The 12768-nt window shown below is 38.4% G+C and overlaps 1 protein-coding gene across 9 annotated transcripts in view; it reads left to right on the top strand.

Moving 5' to 3' along the window:
• Window positions 1–12768, top strand: part of DYM (dymeclin) — a 410032-nt gene that overhangs the window by 352428 nt on the left and 44836 nt on the right. For all 9 annotated transcript variants that reach the window (XM_031003621.3, XM_031003623.3, XM_055368706.2 and 6 more), the window contains one exon: window positions 4781–4894. In XM_031003621.3, the coding sequence (XP_030859481.1) occupies window positions 4781–4894 (114 nt within the window). The remainder of the gene's footprint in view (window positions 1–4780; window positions 4895–12768) is intronic.

Raw genomic sequence — 12768 nt, 5'->3', positions numbered from 1 at the left:
GACCCAGCAAAAGCCCAGAGAGAAATTTACAGCCTTAAATAAGTTAATGTCTGCCCAGCGCAAAGTGCTTTGCACATGGTAAGTGCTCACAGAGCGTTAGCTCTTACTGTTATTAGGTTTATATCAGTACCCTCATTTACAAAATGACAAAGTTGCCACATTATCATTATTGGTTCCTATGCAGTAGATGCTGCAACTTTGTCACTTTGAAGATATTATAAGAAGAGGTGGGATTTAAACCCAAGCAGTCCGACACCAGGTAAGTTCTCTAAACCACTGCATCATGCTACATCTAGATGTTGAGTGTTTTACAAGTCACATTGCTAGTATCAGAGGCAGGACTCAAATCTAAGCCTTCTTTGAGTAGTTCAGTATCCACTTTACCATGATGTCTATTCTAATTATACAGGTTTGATCTGTCTTATCTCACAAATTACACTGTGTCTTTCTTCAAGAGAGAAAATGGTATCATCTGTTTATTTCCCTGGTAAATCCTCGGGAGAGCTCCTCTGCTGAATGGATTGTCAATATATGTATTGATTAAAATACAGTAACTTGAGGGGAAACCCAAACAAGTCAATGAGGAAATATATATGTATTTTACATGTTTATCGTTGTCTTAAAAAATAAAAATAAAATAAAATAAAACTTAGCTGTCTACTTCTACCTCTTAGGAGAGTGGCCATTTTTAGCAAGCAAGCGTTTTGCCTGAGGAGCACATACTAGCTCCTTTTTATCCTCCTCTACTCCAGAAAAGCTTCTCATTTCTATTAATCTGTGATCTATTAATAATAATCATTCACTTGTTTCATGACAGGTGGTTAAATGTGATTTGACATTACTCAAAGTATACAACTGATTAATCAGTATATGACAGTGGGCAATTACTGTTCAAAGCTAATAACATAATGGAAGGTAATATGCTGTACTTGGATTTCATGAGTTACAGCCAAATATTGTAGGTAGAGGAGGGTTGTAAAAGATGCGCTTTGGAAAAGTACCTTCCTTTGAAAGATTGTCTTTGAATTACACTGACAAAGCATTCATCCCCACTTTCACTAAAGGTTTTACTTAAATTTTTTCGGTTATTGGCTGTGTCTCATGCAAAGATTTTCAGAGGAATAAAAGTTCATCTATTTTAACAGTTTTAATGGTTGCTATAGAAATGGATAAAAGCCACACATCTGTTGTAGTCATCATCACTAAAAGTACTATTATATGCAAAATTATAACCTGGGAGTAGGAAATAGAAGCTCTTATCTTTGAATGAATTGTTTCACGTTCTTTGCTGGTGTTGCAGTGAGACAACATCTGAAAGGTTTGGCTGAACAACTTACACCTTTCACTTAGATATCTCCTATTTGAAAAACTAAGCTAATGCTCCATTTTGCTACACAGGAATTGCCGGAGACATGATAAAGTAAGAAGAAATACCTGAGCTGGAGTCCTACTCCTCCCACTTGCCTGGGTCACCCCAGTCTAGTTTGTCTCTGATCCTTTTTACAATTCTGTAGGACAGAGATTTTTATCAGCCTCAAGGGATTGTCATGAGAATTAAATAAATAGTATATGTACAGCACACAGTCCATGATAAACATTCAGGATAGATTTGTTTCCTTCGGTTTTGATACATAAATTATACTTCCCTTCTGCAAGTGGTTGTTTTATCATTTTCTAAAATCATGTGAGTTTGAATGCAAAAACATGAGAATGTCAGCTTTAAAACATACAAATGAGAACCAGTTTGAAAAAGGAATTTAGTTGGAAACCCAGCCTCATGCCTCCTCTGCAGCTCTCCCAGTGGAAATGGAAATTCCTTGTGGCTTAGAGGAAAGCCAGTATAGGCCGCAGAGTCAACAAAGCAAAACTGTCATTGCATTACTTTGTTCTTGGTGGTGTGACACATAAGTACACTCCCTTTTGTTGGTTTGTCGTGTCTTTGAGTAGTAAGTGAATACTGTGAGTTCCCTTTAACTCTGATTATGTGCATTTTGTTATCTCAATTAGTGATAATCAAAGCGGATGGCTGCACATGCCCCAGAGATTGCACTAACGGTTCATCCGTAGAAGCATGGAAAGAAAATATTAGAGCTGTTATTTATTCATCTAAAAATAAGGAGATTTAGTTTTACTAATAGTATTGGCCTTTACAACCTTCCAGGGTCTGTGTCAGCCTCAGTACTCCAGATATCCCGAGGGAGGAGATAGGAGTTCCTCAACTTGTAGGGCTTGGCATACATGTGCTCACCTGTTCATTCACGTAAAGCTTAGTGTAGTATATGTGTTCCTGGTTACAGTATCTAGATTTAGTTAAACCCTCACGAAATAGCGTGTTTCCCCACACACTGAAGGTGATAGAAAAATATAAGCACATATGACAAAAGATAATGGCAGAGCTGGCATCCCCCTCCTCCTGGAACAAGTGCCACATTACAAGGGAAAAACAGTGATGAACCAGTCTAATCTCACAGAAAATGGATCCATAAAAGTTATCAGGAAGACTGTTGGCACTATGGATTTAATATTCACTGTAATAAACGATGCATCTTACCGTGGGTGAATACTGTGCTTGCTGATGGTCATGTGAAATTGCTGTGGTTAGTAATCTGTAATTACCCAGATTATTTTCAATGACATTTTAATGAGTACAAAAAACGTGTTTTGTATCATTGGTTTTTTTAATCTAATTTATTTTATCTTTATCTCATTCTTTTAAATTTATTTTTTGAACATTTTATAATATGTAAAACATCAGTGCTGTAGTATATTGCATGATTTATAAAGAACTAGAACATATATTGCAAGCACATCCTCATTTTTTTAGTTGTAGATGTGTACAACTTGAAAAGTTTGGAAACCTCTGGTCTGGATTCTGACTGATCATCAAAATCACCTGGAGAGCCTGATGTATAATAGAAGGTCCCTGACTAGGCCCTGGGATCAGAATTTCACAAGGCTTCTCAGCTACTTCTGATGATCAGCCATGCTTGAGAACTACTCCTTGTCTATATGATCTACTGCTATAAACAAAACAAAAATCCAGTAGTGAAATATCAGCTTTCAGCACGTTAGAAAGAAAAAAAAAATTCAGTAAGCCTCAAGCATATGTAACATCTATCTACTTTTTAATTATCATTTTTTTATTTTTTAGAATGTGTTTTTAACAGATATGCTCCTACTTTTTAAATATTTTTTGGTCAAAGAAGATAATATGCATAGGCGTTAGATTGACCCATATGAAATTTCTAACATTAAACCATTTTTTTACCAACAAAATTGGCATTTCATATGGTTAACCAATTCTTTTCTCAGAAAAACTATGCTCAGTTTACAACCTGTGAAGATATTTACACAAAAGGAAAGCATTTATTTTGTGTATTCATTGTTGCATATTTTTAAAATAGGATTTTAATCTATTACAATATGTTTTGCTATCTGTGTTGTGTCTTTCTTCAAATATTTATTCACTATATTATAAAAATCAATTTTTGGACCTGCTGTGTCTAAACTCTGTGAACAAAATATTAATCCCAGAAACTCAAAAAGAACTTAAAATCCGACATGGGGAAGAACAAGGCCCACAGGCACATACTGAAAAGCCCACTTGTGGACAAAATAAGCAGCTTGCAAAGTAGCTGGTGGTGCCAGCAAACTGCTTGAGATAAAGAAATGGTTTATCTGGAATCACAAGCAGTGTCACCAGCCATGAGCTGCCTTTGTTCTCACTCATTGCCACAGAATTGTGAGGCACATGCTTGTTAATGGCTGTGGCGCCAGCTAAGTCTCTTTACCTTCCAGAACAAATGCATTTAGTGGCATTTATGTAATATAGTGTACTTTCCACTAGAATGGATAAGACAAAAGTTATTGTACTCTTAAACAATTAGCATTTAGGAGAGTAATTCTGAAAGAAAATGCATAAAAACATTTGTGAAGGATTGTTTGTAACTTAGTATATTTTACCTATAAAATAGAAAACATGAAAGGTAATGCTCAACTTTACAAAAACACAATAATTTTTTATATTTTTGCATGTCTGACTATAAACATCTAAATGTTATTCTCTTGAATTTAAAAGGGATCTGCAGTCTTCTTGATTTATGAACATTGTGGTTTTAAAAATAATTTGCTGAAAAATGATGTTTTGTTTTCATTTTTTAGTGACAAATATTTAGGGACCGTGTATTTCCAGAATGCTACTGTGTTAATATCTTGCTGCATACTTTGGGCTGTGCTATAACATGAAGGAAAAGTAATTATAGGTTGCTATTTGTTATCCCTGGTGATCATGATAAGGGAAATGTGGCTAAATTCATAGATAATCCCCAAAACATCATTTTAGCCATTAGTTTCAAATTCTTTCCTGTTAAGCCCTTTTGAGAGAGAGAGAGACAGAGAGAGAGAGAGAGAGAGAGAGAGCACTAATATTAAGCTTCAAAAGTGATAGGCTTTAGGGTTTAGCTTTCTCTCCCGACTTTCTGTTGGATACTGCTCTATAAATGAAATATAAATGCAAGGTCAGGCAGCACAAGAAAGAGTAGAATTCAGGAGGCTACTTAATTCACAGAATGAATAATCAGCCCTGGATATTGAGGGGTTGCCTCTGATTCGGCTATCAAACCCAACAGAGAGCAAACTGCGTTTAGGAGGGCTAGTGAATTAAAAGCCGGGTCACTGTAGGAATGGAATCATGATAGTTTGACTACCGTGTGAGAAAGGCGGCTACTAAAAATACATTTCATACCTCTTCTTGTTTAAAAAATAACACTTTACATTACAGGTGATCTCCTTCTTTAGCTCAAGGTTGCTGCAAGCTGGAGCTGAGCTGTCAGTGGAACGGGTCCTGGAAATCATTAAGCAAGGCGTCGTTGCGCTGCCCAAAGACAGACTGAAGGTAAGAAGGCTAAAGAAATGTCCACTTGACACTGCCGTGTCCCTTGATGTAAATGTTAGTGTCTTAGCAGACCCTATCCAGAATCATGCTGCTTATCCAGTACATAGACTAGAAGGGCTCCTCAGAACTGTGACAAAGGTTTCTGACAGCTTTTCAAAAGAAGCATTAATACTTTCATGCCACTGCATATCCTACAAGTAGCCATGGCATGCACTATAATTCATATACTGTTAATAAAAGGACACCTTATTTTTTCACCCAGTGAAACAAATTCGGCCTTAAGAGTATCATCAAGAGTTAATGGGAAGGTGGTGATGAAGATGATCACAACAGTAGCTAATATTTCCATAGTGTGACTCAGTGCCACACAGGTTCTAAATGTGTTATATCAAGCTCATTCAGTCCCTACCACGGCCCTTTGCGGTGGGTAGTGGTATCATCCTAATTTTTCAGATGAGGAAACTGATGTACAGTGAGGTTAAGAAACTTAGCCAAAGCCATACAACTGGAAAATGATGGGGCCTGCAGATTGAAACCCAGGAAGTCTATCTCCAGTGCCCACATTCATAATTGCTGCACTGTTTACTGTGTGCCTGGGATGTAATAGTGGAAAGAGATGCACTTCGTGGAGAAGGTGGGGGAAATGCTGTATTTGAAGAAGGCATTTACATCTGTTTGATAGATGTATTCCTGAAGCAGTCTCACAATATAAAACTCATATTTCAAGACTAATTATCCCATAAGAAAAATATGTAAAGAAGATCCTTTGGGGAACGCATGAATGTACAGCATTGCAGCTTACTTTTACTTTACTGTTCTTTTTAGTTTTTTCTTCATTAGCTCTAATTCTTCAGAGTGCTTTCACCTAAATTAGCAACACAGGAGATCATAGTGGTTATTTGACCTTCACAGTGTTTTGTCACAGCTCACGTCTGTTCCAGTGTTGTTACTGTTTTTGGGGGCTGTGTTTTTCAGCACTATCACTAGAACCACTGCTTAATGAATGCTTGAGAGATATTGTTGTAGGATATAAAAATATTTTCAATTATAATAACAGAGTTTGTAAAATAACAGCACATTAGTCATCATAATCACTTACTGAAGTTCCACTGTACATAAACAACAGGGAGATTCACACGGTACTGAGCAAAGATGGCAAATGTTCTGTTTATCAGCCAAAGTGGCACCACCATGTGGTAATAGCATAAAAACAGGTTACAGTTCACTGGGCCCTCCAGCTTGGATGTGTTCCTATTCCAGATAATTTTTTTAAATATAGAGAATTCATATTGTTTCCATTTTTACATAAAGTAAGACCTTGGTTTGTTGGTTGGTTTGGGGGTATTTTTGTGGGATTTTTTTGAACTATTTCAAATTTATGTAAACTATACCATGTGAACCAGTACAAAAAAATCCATGAAGATTAAAGTGGCTACTCCCAGGAAGTGATGGATCTTGGTGTGTAAGCTCAGTCAAGAACAAAGTAGAAATATCGAGGCTGCCAAAAAAGGACACTGCAATGGAGTCTGGGGAAGGTTAATCTTGTAGTTCACTGTAATACTTACCTTAAAGCAAAATGAATTACAGTGTGCAGGCTAAGTGCTGGAATGTTAATATTTGTTCATTTATTATACTATATTCAAAAATAAAATGTCATTTATATTTGAGACAGTGACATATAAACAAAAATGTAACTCTTTTCGTTTTTCAGAATTATGGCTAAATAGAGAAAATAATTGATCTATGGTGGGTCCCAGGCAAGTTGACTCTGATTTAGAGCAAGATCCTATTGAGGCCAAGGTCATGGGTAAATTTCTTAAGAGGGCCAGTTAATTTGGTTCTGGAACATAGCAAGAAGTTGTACTCCTGACCTCAGCTTGCCAGCTCACTTCATGGTTGCAAAAGGATAGAGGATGGATGATTCAGTTTTAAAAAAAAAACAAAAAAAAAAAAACACTATCACCAGTACTAGAAAAGATTGCATTTACTAAAATTACATTTACCCACAGATGGTGAGTCATCCTAGTTGGTTTAAATGATAGCATATTATTACCACAGATGTTACTAGAAATAAAAGGCTGTTTATCCTTACAATCAAGCCTTATCTCAATTATTTTAATCATCTTTTTGGATTGAGTGTTTATAATAAAATGAGTCACTTAAAATCTCTAGAGTTTAATTCACAGAATACCACAGTATCTAAAGTTGATTCAAAATTCAAGCTGTGTTGAATAATGTTTACATTATACTACATGACAGCACATTATAGTCTTTGGAGTAGTTTACTAATATGTACTGATAAAATAATTGTCGGGTGTGTAATAATAGTTTCATACATGATATTGATGTAAAAGAGTTGGTTTCAAATTGGAAATGCTGTCTTAATAAGCCCTCTATGAAAATGTGGAATAATATATACTAATTGATTTGTTGTTTCTTAAAATATATAAATTAAACACTTAGAAACTCAGAATTCTTTACTACTACCTTCTGGGTTGTTAAGAGGATCACAGCGCCCCTTACTCATGAAAAATTCACCAGCTAATGTCAGCTGAAGCCGATGAGCCAAAAGTTTTAGAACTTTCCCTTGCATTGTAGAATTGAAGCCAACTTTGTAGAAGTAGTATTCTTCCAATTTTGGGCAAGCAAACAGTAAGATCTGGAAGCCCATGGAAGAGTAATTGACTTCCAACCAAATAAAATATTTTTCAATCAAATATTATTTGACATAGCCTTCTAAAATATTTGTGTAATATCCTATGTGGGAATGCATACTCTTTGGATAAATCTGTCTATATAGTTAAACAACTTGGCTGTTCAGAGTAAATAGTATTAATATCATTCTAAACATTCTCTTCTTACTGGTATTCTGTGAAGTCTGGGAAAGGCAATACCAGGTAATTATTTTTTCCGGAGCCTCCTGCTTAAACAGAGACCTAAAGAACAGGCTCTGAAATCCTGAGTCACTTATTTCTCCTTTAGGATTTGGAAGGAAATAAATAAAGTTAGTATGTCCTCTGGGAGCCGACTTAGAAGCCGCAGCTCAAAGCTCTCACTGTCTGTATCCACAACAGGGCATGTTCCTGGCTCGCATTTTGCTTACTGTGGAGCAATTTGAATGTCATGGTAATGGGTCAGAATTCATCCAGATCCGTGCGTGTTCTCATACCACTACCACCTCAGATTTTACTATGTTGGGCTCTCAAGTCCCCTCTTTTCTTCAGTTTAGTGAATTATCTATGTCATTTGAGGATTAAGAATTTTACTGTATTTAGTGTTTGAAAACTAGGTAGTGCTTTTCAAGGGGAATTAACCAGAAGATAACTTACCTTTTAGTGTAAATAAGAAAGTATAGAATAATATGTTATTGACATTAACCAAACTTTTCATTTACTCAAGACACTTGATAAGTCATAAGAATTAAAAGTAATTACCAGTTTCACACTAAATGATTTTTAAAGCCTTTATTTTATATCCACTTTTTAGAATACTTTAATGGTTGTTTTTAGTTGCATAAAGAAAAATATAAAAAATCGTATTAACTGACTTGCTTAAAACCTTTTCCCTTGCTCCTATTCAGGGGTCTCTTCCCTATCTCACCCTAAGCATCTTTCGTTTCTTTGTCAGTTCTCTATCCCCAGAGCAGATTCCTGAGTGCTGTACTGGGAGGGCCCCTTGGGGTCCCACAGGAACAACCCCCGTGTGTCCACAGTCACTCTCTTCTGCCTCCCCACACATCCACACTCCTCGTGTATCTCTACCTGTGGAAATATGAATAGCCAGCATCCTCCCTCTAACACAAAAGTACTGTTAGATCCCAAACCCTAGAAATTCTCATTTCTCAAGTCATTCCTTTCCCTCCACGTTGCCACCCTCCCATGTGGCTGCTCCACATTTCCCCCACAGTCTATTGCTGTAAACTCCTAATTGGGGTCTCTACTTCCACATCCTTCTTCCTCCCCAGGTGTCCTTAGTCCTGTTGCCGCCCTTACACCCTGCTCTGATCCAGCACACAAGGCACTTCATGGCCTAGCTCCTGACTTAAGTTGTGTTCTTTTTCCTCCTACGGATCCTGTGCTCCGACGCTGTCAGCCACTGGCCGATCATCAGGTGGACTGAGTCCTTGCATGCCAGGCCTTTGTGCATGCAGCTTCTGGGTTCTCACAGTTTCATGGCTTGTCTGTCAGGTGAGCCGATCATACTCCCCACTTTCTATGAAGCCCACTCAGATTCACCCATGCACACTCGGTGGTTTTCTCCACATTCCTATGGCACACGTATGTCCCTCCATTATAGCAAAACCATCCTCCAGCACACCCATCTCATTCAATACATATTCATGGGGTAAATTAACTTCTCCACCCTGCCTCTGGATTCCTATTTCTCTCCTTCTTCTCAGCCAAAATCTTGATTTCTCCTTTGGTCCTTCAACTCTCCTTATTCACTGCACAGCATTAGTGCAGAACATTAAAAGAGGGACTCCCAGTGAAGAGTGAGGCTTTTCTCCATGGCTTGCTGTCCCAAGGACCTCTCAGCCCAGGCTCTCCGGTGGAAGACTAAGGGTCTCTTACCACTAAGCTTTCCCTGCTAGTTGGTTTTCCTGTATTTGGCCCTTCTCCTTCTACCACCCTTCTCCTTCTGTCCCCAGATTTGCTTCTCAGGATGTATGCACCCACCTGTCCCTTTACATTAATTTGCATCATCACTGATATCACCTATAATATACAAGCAAAGCATCTCTTACAAATGTGGTTTGTTTCTTCCTACTGCAGCTCGTTATTTTACCCCCACTTTGATCACAACATTGCTAGGACGTTGGGGAAACAGAAGTGTGTAAGACACCACCTCTGCCCTCAGAAAAATGTATCACCTTTCAGGAGAGAAAGGCACCCCCTTGCACTGCAGAGCTGAGTAGAGCAGGGCACTTTACGCTGCGTGTCAAATGAATGGTGTAGAAGTTAAGTTCTGGAAGAAGGAATGGAGACACTGCTGGGAAGAACTAGTCAGGGAACATTGAAGAGAAACCTGGACTTGACCTTCTCTGTCTTAAAGGGATGGTAAGGTTTCCATAAAGCTGGGATGAAAGAGAAATCCAGATGGGAAAATCTGTGTGTGAGTACAAGAGAAGGCCCAAGGCAAGTTCAGCTTAGTGTCCAACTGGAACAATAGGACTCCCCTAATTCTCTCTGCTGTATTAATGTGGCTTGTATTATTTAATGGTACAGTAAAGTAATTAGTGGCTTTCAAACTCTTTAGACTGCCACCCACAGCAAAAAATACATTTTACATCATGATACAATTCACACATTTATATACAACTGAAATGAAAGTTTGATAAAACAGTACTTACCATCATTAAATGTGATGGGCTCCGATATTGCCTATTCTGTTTTCTTTTTTTAAAATTGCTAGTCAGACCCATTATATTGATTTAATGATCCAGTATTATTTAGTAACTCAGAGAGTTTTAAAAATAATGTGTCAAGGCTGGGCGCGGTGGCTCACACCTGTAATCCCAGCACTTTGGGAGCTGGAGGCGGGCAGATCACGAGGACAGGAGTTCGAGACCAGCCTGACCAATGTGATGAAACCGAGATCGTGCCACTGCACTCCAGCCTAGGGGACAGAGTGAGACTCCATCTCAAAATAAATAAATAAATAAATAAATAAATAAATAAATAAATAAATATTAAATCACTGTTTTTCAAAGTGTGATCCTCATAGCATCATCAGCATCCCCTAGGAACTTGCTAGAAATGGAGGTTCTCAGGCCCTACCCCAGACCCATGGAATTAGAATCTATGGGGCTGGGGCAGTCAGCGCTTTAACATCAGCCCCTGTGTGAACTGATGCCTGCTCCAGTTTGAGAAGCACAGTACTAGGTAATTGCTCCAAACACACCAGCCCTCTCCACTCTTAGAGCCTTGCCTGGCTCACTCTCCCTGCTCCAGATATCTGCTGGCCTCATTCCTTCATGTCCTTCAAGTCTTTACTCTCATGAGCAAATGAAATCTCTCTCTCCATCATGCCTGCCCGACCTTCCAGGTAACATTTCTGCACTCCCAGCTCCCCAATCCTACTGTATGTTTTCTTTTTCCGCAGCATTGTCATCTAGCATACTGTATGATTATTTATTATTATCCTCCTAGATAATGTAAGCTCCAGGAGGCCAGGGGTCTTCATATTTTGTTCACTGGGATATCTGAAATGTACCTGGCACATAGTGGGCACTTTAATATTTGCTGAATGGGAGGGAGGGAGGAAATGAGAAAGAGAGGGATACCAACGAACAATGGGCCTGTTGACCATAAAATGCTGCTTCAAGAAAACATTCTTTGAAGAACAGCTCTCCATAGACTCTTAAAAGGTCAGCTTTTATTCCAAAATATTATAAAGAAGCTCAGTTAAGACTGGAGGTCTTGGTCACTTTGTTGGAATAGTTGCTTTTTAAAAGTCTACATTATTCCACATTTATGCATTCTTATAGCTACAAAACCCTACTGTGAAGACCTCCACTTTAGTAGTTCTCATCAGTAAGCTAATTCCTATGTAAATTGGCCTAACTAAATTTTTAATAGTTTCTCTGGGGTTCTCTTCTTGATTGTCACCTGCAGTGATTTCATAGTTCAAGCAGAGTAAAATATTCTGATTTATGGTATTAGGATAAATTTTTCAAGTGATCTCATTTTTTCCTATTTCTGAACCTTTCTCAGAGGGTGAAGAGCATGGAGGGCCTGTCAGGCTCTATGAGAGTCCAATAAAGAGCCACTGTTTGCTTTTTCTGGTTCATTCTCTCTACTTTCCCTGATCCATGTAGAGCATGTGTATGTTCAGGGCCTGACGGAAAGTCGAGGAGACCGAGTGCCTGACACCGTCCACCAGCCCAACAGCAAAACCTCTTCTTCAGACTAAATCTGCTGCTAGCTTATAGCTACTTAAATTGTACGAATGACGTCATTTGACTTTTTTCTCCTGTTTTTATTTTTATCACTTTAGACTTTTAAAAAATTGTTTTCTCTCTTTCCTGAAATATTGTTACCTTTTTGCTGGGGGATGAGAGCTAGGAAGCATTCAGCATAAAGGAGATAGCTCTGTGCTGGGCTTCTATCCTCAAAGGAGAGATGGCATTTCTGCCATTTCACCGGGCCCAAAATGATCTCTGCAGAATTCAACAATCACAGTGGCTCTCCCTCCCATTCTGACTCTCCTTGAGTTTCTTGTCCAATAAAGACAAAGATCAAGTCTTATAAGTTACTTCTGCCTCCCATGGAATAGTAAACACAGGCTCATAAATGGATCCGGAAACTGCTAGAATAATGTAATACCTGATTCTTAGAACCATTTAATCCTCATATGAGAAATTTTATGTTATGAACTCCATGGTCTGACATGCACACGTGCACACACACACATTTGCACGATGTTGGTACAGCTTTCCAAGTCACCAGTTCTACATATTGAGAAGGAAGCAAATGGGAAATCTTAGCCAAGGCCAGTCCCTCAGTTGAATCCCTCCAGAGTCATTTTGCAGGACAAGGACTGTAGAAAGGCATAATAGAACACCCATAATGTTGATACTAGAATCTCTTCTGTATTGGGGTTATCTAAGAAGGAATCTGGTCACATTGATTCTCCCTCCATCAAAATGAGGATTTCAAGAGAATTCTCTTAATTAATGAATAGTCATCTGGAGCACTCTTTTCATATGCAGGTTCCGGATCCCACCTGAGATTGTAACCTAGTAGACTGGTGATGAACTCAGGAATCTGTCTGGTTAAACAGTTCTTTGAGCAGTGCTGATAACCTGCCAGATTTGGGAACCACTACTGTATGGACCAGTTTTCTTCAATTGCCTGCCCTCACAAAAACTAAGG

This window comes from Gorilla gorilla, chromosome 17, assembly GCF_029281585.2.
Source record: "Gorilla gorilla gorilla isolate KB3781 chromosome 17, NHGRI_mGorGor1-v2.1_pri, whole genome shotgun sequence".
NCBI lineage: Eukaryota > Metazoa > Chordata > Mammalia > Primates > Hominidae > Gorilla > Gorilla gorilla.
Note: the sequence above shows the minus strand (reverse complement) of the source record. Positions and strands in the feature narration are given on the sequence as shown.